This window comes from Vombatus ursinus, unplaced genomic scaffold (genome assembly GCF_900497805.2).
Source record: "Vombatus ursinus unplaced genomic scaffold, bare-nosed wombat genome assembly UNPS02015255.1, whole genome shotgun sequence".
Lineage (NCBI taxonomy): Eukaryota > Metazoa > Chordata > Mammalia > Diprotodontia > Vombatidae > Vombatus > Vombatus ursinus.
Window position 1 is genome coordinate 38019159 of NW_020955033.1, and position 13988 is coordinate 38033146.

Sequence of the window (13988 nt, forward strand, 5' to 3'; positions counted from 1 at the left end):
TAAATTTCCCTTCTGAGATCTTTCAAATTTTTTCCATATATTTCATATAACCCTTTCTCGTTCTCTCAGTTCTTTCCTATTCACTCAGTCCATTCGTGATTTGCCCCCTGAGTAAATCATACCATATGCTTTCTCCCCTGTTCTTAAGTGTGCTAAATATTGCTGAAGAAGGTCATGAAACTACTTTGTTACCATTTCATTCTGTCTCTGTTTTAGGTGGATCATTGCTGTTTCTCAGCGTTTGATTAATCTTTTGTTGACTTGTTAAGTGATTCTCTACAACTGCTGTTCAAATTTTTATATTTTTCACCAATGTGGCCTTCTTTCTCACTATTTGCAGATGACCTTGACTGTTTATTTAGAAGATCAGAGACATCTAAAATTACTTCCCTCAACTTCTTTCCCCTCTACTCTAAAATTTCTTTCTCTAAAATATCTTCACCCATATTCTCTTTGATACTGTATCACACGTTACTTTTTCTTTCTGAGACTAACCAAAATATTCACCGACTTAAGCTATCATCTCTTTCAATTCACTCGTTTTGTAGTTGAAGAGCTAGAGACTCAGAGAGATAAGTAACTTATCAAACTTATGAAGTTATTAAGTAGTAGAATCAGGACTTTAACCTATCTTCTGATACTAAATCCAGTGACCTCTCCACTATGCCATCCTCCCTTGTATCCTTGATCCCATCCTATTCTGTCTTCAGGTTCTTATTTTGTAGATTATCTCTTCTCTCTGTCCCTGTTTCTATCTTTCTAGGTACCTTCCTTCCTTCGTTCCTTCTTTCCTTCCTTTCTTTCTTCTTGTTCTACTCCTACTCCTACTTCTACTTCTTGAAGAGACTTGAACAGGTTTGAATTAGAGGGGAAACTTACCTTCTCTATCCTTAGTCCAGACTGAGTCTCTATTTCCCCAGTTCTTTACTGAAAAGTAAAGAATGGGGAACCTAGAACATGGTAGATATTTTACTATCCTCAGTCCTTGATGAATTCTTCCTCATCTGGCCAATGGACCAAAAGTTTTGTCCTTGTCTTTCTTGCCCAGCAATAGGCAACCCATTTTGGGCCCCTTAGATAAGCTTCACTCTCTGATTCTGTGTGAGAAGGAGCCATATCTTTGCCTCATTCATATCTCTGGACAAGAAAGGCCTTTTTTCTTAGTTCATTTGCTCACACTGTTCCTTTTATGTAGAATGCACTTTTTTTTTTCATTTTCTTCTGCCTGATATCTTATAGGTACCTAGTTATTTACAGGTTGTCTCCATTAGAATGTGAGCTCCTTGAGAGCAGGGACTATTTTTATCTTTATTTGTATATCCAGTACTTAGCACAGTGGTGGACACGTATTGTTTAATAAGTGATTGTTGACCCAACTGACTTATCCTTCAAATGATGCCTTCTCTAGTCCCTTACCCTCCTCTGTGCTTCAGTGGTATTTTGTACTTCTTATATTACACTTTTATATTCTATCTAATATCATAGTGTATGTATGCATGCATGTATGCAAACACTTCTCCAATAGACTTTCAGCTCTTTAAGGTCAGGGACTTTGTTTTGCTCATTCTTATATTGCTTAGCACCTAGGACAGTTCCTTGACCATAGTTTTGTTTTCTCAGTGTTTGTAGAGAGAACAAATATTTTAACATTGAGACTAACAGAAGTAAATAGTAAGTGTGTTTGACTAAATTGATACTTCTAGACCCCTCTACTTCTAAATTTTTGATGTTTTTTAGTTTCCAGATATCTTTAACTGTTAACCAAATGTCTCTTATGTTTTACAAGGCAGAAAGAAAGTATACTTGATCCCAGATCAGAATATACCGCTATATACTACTTTATACTATTAAAATTTAATGACTACCATACTTCCTGCTTAACTATAGTAGTTGGAATTGCTTTTAATAAGGATATATAAAAGACATATTTTTTTGTTAGACCTTGTATCCTTATTTTTGGTTAGGAAAATTTGATCACTAAAATCAACAACTTAGAAGATTTAGTAACCTAATATTCTATTGGTTGCAGTGTTTTCTTTCAAATTTTCACAGGGTGAAGAATTGGAAAAAATCTTAGACATCATCCAGTCCAAATTCCACATTTTGCAGAGTTGGAAACTGAGGTCCAGAAAAGTAAAGTGGTCTGTTCCACATTATGTAGGCAGTAAATAGCAGAGCTGGAGTTTGAACTTAGGTCTGTTAATTCTGAATCTAATGTTCTTTTTCCTGCACCACTGGGAGCACCAGTGAAGAAGGACTGATTAGTTAAAGACTTTTCTTCTAACAGTCTTGTCTTTGGATCCATTCTGCCTATGATTCTTCCCCAGCTTTATTTCCAAGGTTGTTGCTAATGAACTACTAAGTTCGTTTAAAACATCCATATGTATGTATGTGTATTATGTAGTTATGGTTTTGTTTCATTCAGTGGTTCTGCACCAAATGATCCATTCTGGTCAGATTGGATTCCTTCTCTAGGAGGAAGGAGTGGGGAGAGGTAGACAGAAATAGCTAGAATGACTGTTGAAATGATGGGTGCAGCCCATGATGTTAAAAAAATTATACCAACTCTGCATTCTTGTAGTTTCCTCATGATTGACATATTTAGAAGGTTCCTGGGATTTACTTGCCTAGGTATGTACATTTAAAAAAGGCTACCAGCTCCCTTTGCACCAGAGTATGGGACCTAACCAGTATAGTACTGAGTTGCTTGAAACTACCATATGTACTCCTTTATCTCTTAGAAACTATTGCAGAAATCTGAGAAATTGAGTGACCGGAGAAGCTGATTGGCACTGTATTTTTGTAGTATGTATACCTTACTAGTCTGTGTGTTATGTGTGAATACATATATGTCTATGTTATTTGTGTATATGTATATTTGGACATGTTATTATTAAACTATATAGTTAGATTTAAGGAATATAGGGCCATAGTTCTGTTCTGTGAGATGTAGATCTGGACTAATTTACTGAGTTCCTACTAGGTACACAGCACTAAGCTAAGAATGGTGGCAATATAAGAAAACTGTAAATCGTGATTCTTAACCTTAGAAAGTTTGTAGTTCAGGGGCAGCTGGGTGGCACAGTGGATAGAGCACCAGTCCTGGAATTCAAGTCCGGCCTCAGACACATAACACTGACTAGCTGTGTGACCCTGGGCAAGTCACTTAACCTCATTTCCTATCCTAAAAAAGAGAAAGAAAAAAAAAAAGAAAGCTTGCAGTTCAGTTAAAGGGATAAAGTAATACTTGTTTTGAAGGATCTTTCCAGTGAACCACTTGTTTCTTATGGTGATAAGACAGTTCCAAAGTTAAGAACATAATTAATTAATTTCCTAGAGTAGTTAGATATTTAGGCTATGAACCAAATGTTCACAGGAACAAAAAGAAATAGCTCCTACAAGTTCTTGCTTGTGAATCTCTTAGACGTTTCATAACTAGACGATTGAATTCATAGTGTACACTGACTTAACAGTGGCCTAGAGCTGACCATGGGTCTTTAAAAGGTCATGCTAAATGTAAGCTCTTCTGAGTTTTACTATGCTAGAACAGTTTTTTGGAAAATTCTGGCAACAAACCATTTTCTTTCCTAGCAAGAAAGTAGTTTCCCAAGTGTGGAGAGGCTCATTACTAGTAGGTTGGGCACTGCATGATGAACTTTTTGGCCAAAGAAATAAAGAAAAATACAAAATGGCTCCCAGACCAGTGAGGCCCCCTATTGTTTTTGCAGTGACGATGGCAAAGTGGCAGAGAAGGGGTCAGAGCAAAGGTCAGAATAATAACCCTGATAATAATAATTGACATTTATATAGCATTTTAAGGTTTGAAAAGCACTTTTATGTACTTTATCTTATTTGATCAATGCCAGTCCTAGATGATAAGCTAAAGATGAGATGCCAAAGGAGGCATTTAGTTATAAAGCTGTAGGCCAGTTGTTAGCATTCTCTTCCTCTTCATATTACCTTATATTTACTTATCTTTATATTATGTCTGTGCCTTTAAGGACTGCTGAAAATGCATGTAACTATTCCTTTCCACTGCAGGGTATGAGCAGGTGGCAGAGTGGAAAAAAACAACAACCAGGCTGAGGTTAAAGAGGTTTGAATTCTGTTCCGAAGTCTTAGTAATTAGCTTTGTTGCTATGGGCAAGTCATTTAGGCAAACTAAAGTCTTGAGAACTTATCTGTAAAATGAGAGAGTTTGGGCTGGGTAATCTCTAAAATTATGTAATCCTATATCTTTTGTTGATTTTAATTTTATAGTCAGTTATGCATATTTCCTACCAAGCTATTTTATCACTTCCTTTAAAAAAATCTTTGGCCTTTCCATTTAATGTTTTTCTCCATACTCTTCCATATATTTATTCTCCTTGAGAATGTTAAGTATTCTAATAAGCCAAGTCATGAGAAAAATATTATACTTTATTAATGATAGAGATCTCACTTTGCAACATCACTTATAAATCTACTGTTTTCTTGAATTCTTCATATTCATAATTTCTTTCTTCACAGTAATAATGAATTACCTAGTTTTTTTTTTTTTTTAAGTTCTCTGACTGCACACAAAGTTGCCTGTACCAGTGTCGCCAAGCTCAAAGAGTTTTAATCTGATTTGGGCCTCACTTGCAGCATGCTACGAGTAAGGCCCAAATCAGATTAAAATGTAACAGATAATGTTAATATGAGGTTTTCTAACCCTGCAGCTCACAGGGATCCTTATATACGGTTAGTGACCCCTGCGTCTTGGGGAATATTTGACAAAATAAATACAAATATAATAGAACATAACAAAGTGTTGATAATGTGGTTTTCTAACTCTACAACTTGCAGGGATCCTTATATATAATTAGTGGCCCCATTTCTATTTGAGTTTGATGTCACTGGTCTGAGAATTTTAAGAAGAAATATAGATGAATTTGGTAGAGATTAAGCAATTAACACATGTAAGCACCTGAGCATTATGCTAGGTGATGATGGGAATACAAAAAGTTTAGAGAGGCATAGCTAGAAGAGAAATTGCTGGCATTGAGTCAGAAAGACCTAGAATTAGATCTCATTTTCAACATTTATTGTGCTTTATGACCCTGGGTGAGAAACTTAAATTTCTTTGAGACTCAGTTTCCTCATCTGTAAAATGGGGATAATGGTACCTATGATATTTATCTTACTGAATTGTTAGAAGACTTAAATGAGATAATATATGTAAAATATTTTGCCGAGGTTAAAGTGTTACATCAGTTTCAGCTCTTAGTATAATTATTATTATAAAACATTAGCCTGCTTGCCTGGAATTTGTGGTCAAGGAGGGGGATATTACATGAACACAGATTGCATATGACGCAAAATTACAAGAGCCTAGCACAATGCTTCACATATATCAGGCAGTTAATTTTTGGTTAATTGAATTGAATAAATACATTAAAGAGTTACAAAACAGAGTGCTATGTGATCAGAGTGGTAATGTTAGAAAACAAAGTACTGATGAGAATCAGAGGATCAAAGAAGAAGACTTCAGGTATTACATCCCCTTTTAAATTGGTCTTTAAAGGATGGACAGGCTAACTGGTCAAAGCAGGGCATTCCAAGCATAGGAGTTAGCTTAAGCAACTGCATGGAGTTGTGAAAATGCAGTATGTTTGTAGAAGCTGAGAACTGTCCAAGTTGATTGATGTGACTTCTACTCTTTGTCTATCTGTCTATCTGCTGTTCAAATCTAAGTCTTTCTCTGCTGTTTCTCAATCTAGTATTTTCCCACTATGTACAACACTGTAATGGTGCTGGATTTGGAATCAGCATAGAGGAACCTGGATTTCAATTCTGCCTTTGACTTTTATTGACCATGTTACTTTGGGCCAGTCACTCAACTTTTCTGAAACTCAGTTTCCTCATCTTTAAAATGATAGCTTTAATATTTGAAAAGATCTACCTCACCCTCTCAAATTGTTTGGAGCAAAGTGCTTTGCAAACCGTAAAACAATATGTACATTTGAGTTACATTATGATTATACCTTGGCTCTTTTATTGTAATCTTAACTGATTTCATGGTTGTAATATGTATCTCGTTATTTTTCTAAGTTAAGCTACATTATATAGGCAAAGTATCTTCTATATGTATGTCTTCCAAATCTGCAGAGTTCCTTTATAAACTTTTCTGTCTTGAGACCATAATGTCACTTATTTTTTTAAAGCATTTTTTGCTTATTTGCATAAAAAAAAAGTGATCATATGATTATTCTTGGTTCTACAGAGTTGGACCAAACTGTTGTCATTGTTATTAAAGAAAAATCATATTTAACATAGCTAAGAGAACACATGCAAACATTAGTAATATTATGTCTATTATGGCTGAATCAAGGCAACATGGATTTTATATCTTGGAACCAGGGATTTTAACATTGGAGATTATTTTTATGATAAGTTGACAGAGTTCAACATTTCCATAGCTAGATGTAAGGAAATACTGCTTTGTCTATATTCAGTATGAGCTAATACTAATTTTTGCTATATCACAGAATCAGGGATTTTGAGAATAAGAAAGGATCTCACCAGTCATGTAGTCCAGCTCATTACATAAAAGGAATTCTCACTATGACATTAGTGATATATAGAAGAGCAATATGGAATTTGAACCTGTAATACTAAATATCATTTGAAAATATATATAAAATTCATCAGGAGTGAGCATGTTTGGTAGGTTGTTAAATTATTTTAATGAATATTATTTTATGTTGTGTTAAAGCATAAAGTTGATCATATCTCCATAATAAATGCTTGTTGAATTGAATTGAATTTCATGTTTCTGAGTATAGATTCATGGTCCTCAAAAGAAAAGAAGGACTTTTCTTGGCTCTTAACCTTGCCCCGTTATCTTCAGGGATACTTGCTTTTGACATCTCAGACTTCTTTCTGAGCCTGTCAGGAATAATTGACGGATTGTGCCTTATTTTATGTAGGAACATTTACAGTTATGTTTATACAGAAATGTTATGAGAGGAAATAAGATATTTTAGTATTTTGACACATTTCTTAATATTTGGAGTTCAGTATCTTTTTATTTGTTTATTCATTTTCCTACTCTTCATAACCTCTTTTGGGGTTTTCTTGGTAAAGATACTGGAATGGTTTGCCATTTCCTTCACCCGCTCATTTTACAGATGAGGAAACTGAGGCAAATAAGTGTTAAGTGACTTGCCCAGGGTCATACATCTAGTAAGTATCTAAGATCAGATTTGAACACAGGTCCTCATGACTCCAGGCCTGGCATACTATCCTCTGTGCCACCTACCACAGTAGTATCTAGCACCTAGTATCTAAATATACCCTAATTTATTTTTTATTGAACAGTAGGATTTGGGGCAAACTTTTATTCTTTTTTTTTTATCTTGAACCATTGTCTTGATCAGAGTAGCTAAGTCTTTCACAATTGATCTTCATTATAGTGTTTCTCTTATTATGCACAATGTTCTCCTGGTTCTGCTCATTTCACTTTGCATTGGTTCATATAAATCTTCTCAGGTTTTTCTGAAACTGTCCCCCTCATCATTTCTTATAGCATAATAGTATTCCATCACAACCATTTGCCACAACTTGTTCAGCCATTCCCTAATTGATAGGCATCACCTCAATTTCCAAATTTTTGTGGGGCAGACTTGAAAAAAATGCTTAATGCCATGGTTCTAGTTACTAACTAGGTAAGGACATATATACAAGTGTTAAATTATATACTTGGCTAAAAGAAAATAAATTGATGACTTTTGGTCCTGGCACATAGTGTCAAAAAATGATTGGGTGTATGCCTGGTAGCAAGTTGAACATGCTATATGTAAGCTATTATGGATTCTCCAGTTCTAGGCTTCTGTTTTATTAGACATGCTTGGTCCCCCTCTTGTCTTTGAGACTGACATTGTGGTATGATCACAGAATTCTATCAATTGAATGGAAGTTCACTTCATTTAATGTGCAAAGAACAATGTTTAGAAAATGGAACCATACTGAAGACAAGTTTTCTATTTTTTTTTAAAGAAACTTAAATGATTAGCTAATAGGTTACTAACTAGTAGGTTACTAATTCAAACCTTGTCCATTTGGATTACAGTACAGTGCTGTTGTTTTGTAATTGGGAACCCTTTAATAAAGGAGGAAATGAGTAATTTAAATTAATTGTCATTAAATGTTGGGTTAGAAAGTTCTTTTGTTTTATCTCTGCTATAATTCAGTTTCTTAAGGTTATCTTTGTCAGTAATACTTGCCAATGCATCATGATTCATCTGACTTAGAAATGTAGATGATCAGCTGTATTAAAGTTGTCTTCTTTTTCACTTTAGCCTGAAAACTGGTTTTTTAAAATGGAAGCCAGATTATGACAGTGCGGCAACTGAATATGGGAAAGCAGGTAGGAATGACTCTAAGACTTTTAGATCAAGTGCTATATCTTAAAGTAATCATTTGCTTCCATCTAGCATGACATTAATGCAAGTAGATCTCTTTCTAGTTTTAACAGCAAGACCGTCATATGCCTTGGTTTTTCTTCCACTTAATTACTGATGGCCTCCTTCATCGTTGGACTGTGATCCACTGCTTCCTTTCATCTGAATAGTGAGAGTGGTGGTACTCAGAAGGAGATTTTAGTAGTTTCAGTATGTGTTATTATTCTCTTGCTCCTCCCATCTTTGTGGTAATCATGGTGATTTAATGGGTTACATATTGTGTAACTTCTGCTATAATATTAATTTATAGACTTTTTCATGGCAAAATGGAATATATGTTGGTTGTTTGTTTAATTCTCTTATAAGATAATCTTCATGTTTTCTGGAAACACATGTAATGGTATATTTATGTAAGTTAGACTCTTTCAGTTTGATGTTAAGCCACATGGGTTACTTTAGAATCATAAAATGATAGTTCCAGAAGAGACCTCAGAGGTAAATTTGTCCCGCCCACATCCCCTCACAGCATGCCCAACATATGGTCATCCAATCTTCACTTGAAGGCCTGCATTGATGGGAGCTATGTCCTAAGGCAGTCCATTCTATTTCTAAATAGCTATAATTGTTAGGAATTCCTTCCTTATATTTACTCCAAATCGGCTTCTTTGTAACCAGTGGTGCTAGTAACCCAGTGGTCCTAATTTTGCCTTATGAGGCCAAGCAGAATAAGTTTAATTTCTCTTTCACATACCAGCTTTTGGTTTTAAGTCTTCTCACCATCTGGGTCACCCTCCTCAGGACAGGCTTCCAGATTATCAAGATTTTTCCTAGAATATGACACGTAGAATTGGACATAAAACTTAATTAGTTCAGTAGGGTTTTTTTGTTTGTTTTTTGGGAAGGGTTAATGATCCCCACCCCCTTTTAAAATACAAAACTATTCTTTGGTTTGATGTGTGACATAGTTAATTTGTGGTTAAAATTTGGGTTCAATTTGGGGGGGGCAATAGATTTGTATACTTTATTACAGTTTTTGACCCATAGTTTAGTTTTACCTTTATTATACCATATTGTGGTACATAAGTTAGCTTTTTAAGGTTAAAAGATCTGCTTCCGAATTACTTAGCTTGTAATGCTATTATTGTTAGTTGCTAAGCACCTTCACCCCATCTTAACACAAGTATATGGCAGGTATAAGCCATCTCTTTTCACTCTTCTGAGGCCTGCTAATTTTAAGCAATGAAGATATTCAGCAGTAGTGGGGAGCTGAGAATATACTGGAGATAGATAGTTCCCCATTTATTCAGTTGAACGTATAGCACTTCCTGGGCTTAGAATTGGTATTAAGGTTAGAGTTGGAGAAGCAGTAGGAGGAGAATGGGAGAAAGATGAGGCACCGTATACAATAAAGAAGTATGTGTATACCTGTAATTGAGTGGAAGAGGATAAGAAGGCAAGGGAATAAGAGTCTTAGGATGAGTAGGAGTATTTGATGTTCTTTCCTCCCTTTCTTTTTTCCTCAAACTTCTATCCACCACCCCCAATAAAATCATAGGTCTCAGAAAGGTAAGATAAGTCTATCTTCTTCTTTACATTGTACTTCCATGTTGTCCTCCCTCCCCAAAGTACCAAAATAATTCCAGTCATCTGTAGTTGATCTCATTAGGGTATTAGTATAGTTAGAGCATAAGAAGGGTTTTTTAACTGAAATGAAGCTACATTTGGTGAAGTGGGTGGGAAACATGTGATCAGAGGCTGCTCTGGTGTACTTTATCTACTGTTCAAGGGCAGATTCTTCCAACTCCTGATACACCCAACTAGTAGGACCATAGAGTAAAATACATGGAAAATCAACATTGCTTAATAGCATGTATGCAGCTACAAAGAACTTGTTCATCCTGTTCATCTTGGTTAGAGGCTGGGGGAGATGGAAGTTGGGGTGGGGAGGTTCAGTGAAAACAAAGTGGTTGTCCCGGAGTGAGGAGGAGGGGGTAAGAATTTGGGTTGGTATAGCTAATAATTGAACCGGAATAGTGGTGCCAGGGGAGATGGGAAAAGGTTATAGGAGAAGAGGAGGGCTTGGGTCTACTGTGACATTTTAAACCCTAACTTTTAGTTGTTTCTGCCTCAATATTATATTCAGACGTGAGGCTGCCATCAAAGTTATACAAATAGTAGCAGTAGTAGTATTTTTTTAGCCATTTAATTAGGCTTAATAGTATAACAGCATGAAGTTTCTTCTGTACATCTTAATAATGTAATACCTTTAAAAATCAAAGATTTAGGTAGAATTCTCTTTGAACCTTGTTTTAGTCCAGTATTTTCCTCCTTTATGAAGTATTTTTGTAATAACATTTCTACTTCTATAGCATTATTTTCATATCAGTCTTCGATTCTGGTACCCTTTAGGAGCCATAGGTTAGGGTTATTCAGCAAAGTCTGTGGCCTGCTAATACTTGTTTCAATGCCATATTAACCATTCTGTGTTAATCCTACTATACTAAACTTTAACTATCCAATTAGTTCTTCCAAGGGACAAAAAGAGTAATTTTTCCAAAGCATTTAGCAAATGTTAGGGTGTTTGGTTGTAATTTATATTTCTGACAGAAACTCTAGCTCTGCAAAAACTTTTGAAATATGGATCGTTAAATTATGTGTGGGGAGAAGAACAAAAGGAAGGCTTCTTTTAAGGTAGCATATTCGGTGGTTTATTTGTAAAGACTTCAAATGATGATATGAACTCTTAGTGCATTTTTTTATCAGTGAATTAAAAATTGCCAGTCTGCTACTTTTTGATCTAAAGAAACCAGAGTTTCATTTTTATTTTGACTGCCACTATTTTAGCTTCCTAAATTTAGCAAACTTTTAAAGGAAGATTTCTTAATTTCTGGTGTATATTTAATACTGAAAAGAAGAAAAGCAGCCTTAAAAGGGTTAATGCCACAAGTGACTATAAAAAATAGGTGATTAGAGAATCTGCAAGAAAAAAAATTTTATAAAAGAATAAATCATCAGATAATTGTATGACCAGAAAAAATGATATATCTAAAGCAAGGAACAACCAAGAGACAGTCCATATGTACTCTATTTGTATCTATCAAATGTTAAAAAAAAAAAAAGAGTAAAACAGAAAGGTCCCTAGCTCACTGAATGGACCACCCTGTGGTGAATTTAAAGGAGGACATGGTTGAGGGAATCATGGGCTGGTTAGGCATAGACAGGTTGTGAACTTCATTGTTGGAGGGATTATATTTGTGAGTGACAGCAAAGGGAAGAGGAAGAGGACCTGCCCATTTAGCCTTAGGCAAGTAACTTTAATCAATCAGCAAACATTTATTAAGCACCTACTGGGAGCCAGGCACTGTGCTAAGCAATACAAAAAGAGGCAAGAGGCATTGTACTGTCAAGAACTTACAGTCTTTCTGGAGAGACAACATATAAATATATAATATACAAAGCAAAGACAAAGGGGAAATAATTAGCAGAGAGAAGACATTAGAATGGAAAGGCTTTTTGTAAAAGATGGGATTTTTATTGGACCTCAAAAGAAGCCAAGGAAGTCAGTAGACAGACTTTGCTTTTCTGAGTCTCATTTTCCTCATCTAGGTGGGCTAGATGACCTTTGAGGTCCCTTTCTGCTCTGAATCTTTTATCTCAGAAGGTGACAGATCCATTGAAGTATTCTTTTTATTCTCTTTTTCTAAGTTCTGTATAAAGTTTTTGGAAATAAGCCCTTTCAATAATGTTTTCCCTAATGTCATGATTCATTTTGTTTTTTTTTTTCTCAAGTGATAGAAATAGAAACAAGATTTTTTTTTCTTTTTGCTTTATTTCAGCTGTTGCTTTTAAAAATGCCAAACAGTTTGATCGAGCCAAAGATGCCTGTCTGAGAGAAGCTGCCGCACATGAGAATAATAGGGCGTATCTTTTCAACATCATTTAAATGCCTTTTTAAGGAATTGAATCAGTCATCGGTTAAAAATATACCTTGGGTTGACACTAATTATTTTCCTTAGTTATGAATTTGTTACCTATGAAGGAAAACAGTATTAATTTATAAACAAATGAAAGCCTCAACATTTTTATGCTCTTTCAAATAGTTTATTTTTAATGATTTCTCCGAAGTTAGGTGTGTGTTTTTATTCACCGAATTAAGTTGGGAAAAGAATATCTTTCAGATATTTATTTTTGTGTTGCCGGGTTTGGTACCAGTGTTAAATTCTCACCTCCTTCCTCCCACATGATATGGGGTGAAGGATATGTGTATCTAGTAGTTAATAAGTTTTAAGCACCTATACTATGTGCTAAGTGCTAGTATCATGCATTGGGAATACAGATACAAAAGTGAGACAATCTCTGCCCTCAAGGAGGTTACATTCTACTGGAATGGTGCGGAGAAATAAAATAGCAAATAAATTGAGCCAGTAACTGCTAAATGACTTTTAAAAAGATATTCTGATCTACTTTGATTTTGCTTTTTTTGGTGTTGAGGCTGATAAGCAGGTCAAAGTGAAAAAATTGCCCTGAAATATTTAAAACTTACTGAATGGAAAGACTTCTCATTCTGTCTCCATTGAAAGATAGCTCTAATAATTTTTAATTTTGGTTGGGCTTGTTAAATCAACACATTGGAAATTTTAAAAGAAACTGTGCTGTGTTTCTTTAGCATCTTTCTGAAATTTATAGTTTTTAGGAAATATCTGTTACAGTCATGTATGTGTTCTCATGTATGTACTTTAATTTTAGGAGAGAAGAATTGATTTATGTCATATTTCACTCAACTTTGTTCCTATTAACTGATAAATGTCTAGACGTGTTCATTTCTTTTGTTTTTATCTTTAACTCTGACTCCTTCACATCCCCAGTCTTTTTCATGCAGCCAAGTAAGTACTTTATTTCCATCTACCTAAAATATTTGAATGTTTCCCAATTTATGGAAGCAAAGGTTTGTTGATTTAACATGTTTGTTTCTACTTACAAGAACATTAATTTATAATTTGAATGTGTACTTAAGTTGCAATCAGTATTATCTTTTCCTGTTAACCATAGAAAAAATTTCAGGCCATTTTATTCTGCAGATTAAGAGAAGAAGAACTAAATATGATCTCTTCTTTTTCCCTCCACTTATGGTAATTTTGAAAGTTATTCATCTGTGGAAGATTAGGAAGCTTGATCCTATATTCAAGTCTTTTAAAAAACTTTTTTAGCTCTATGAAGTACCTTTCATCATCTACTTTATATTGTACCAAAAATACAATATAAAAAAATAGCAGTGTAAGCATTATGAAACAAGAAAGTATAGTTGTACCCAGCTGCCTTACTATTATTAAATGAGACAGGTACTTTTACTGAGTAGTAAAATCCAGAACCTTCCCCCCCTTTCTCTTCATTTGATTAAGATCCCTTATGAAGGAAATTTGTATTTTCTGTCTTTTTGCAGGGCTTATGAACAAGCTGGCATGATGTTAAAGGTCAGTATGGCATAGATGCAACATAGGTAGTATGACTTGTTATGCTATTCCAAAATATTAAATATCAAAGTTATGTTTAGGTTGAAAGACCACA

The 13988-nt window shown here is 34.8% G+C and overlaps 1 protein-coding gene across 1 annotated transcript in view; it reads left to right on the plus strand.

Moving 5' to 3' along the window:
* LOC114031893 (gamma-soluble NSF attachment protein) overlaps nucleotides 1–13988 on the plus strand; it is a 33546-nt gene that overhangs the window by 2139 nt on the left and 17419 nt on the right. The window contains exons 2-5 of the mRNA XM_027847088.1: nucleotides 8322–8389; nucleotides 12260–12344; nucleotides 13289–13306; nucleotides 13864–13894. Of these exons, the coding sequence (XP_027702889.1) occupies nucleotides 8322–8389; nucleotides 12260–12344; nucleotides 13289–13306; nucleotides 13864–13894 (202 nt within the window). The remainder of the gene's footprint in view (nucleotides 1–8321; nucleotides 8390–12259; nucleotides 12345–13288; nucleotides 13307–13863; nucleotides 13895–13988) is intronic.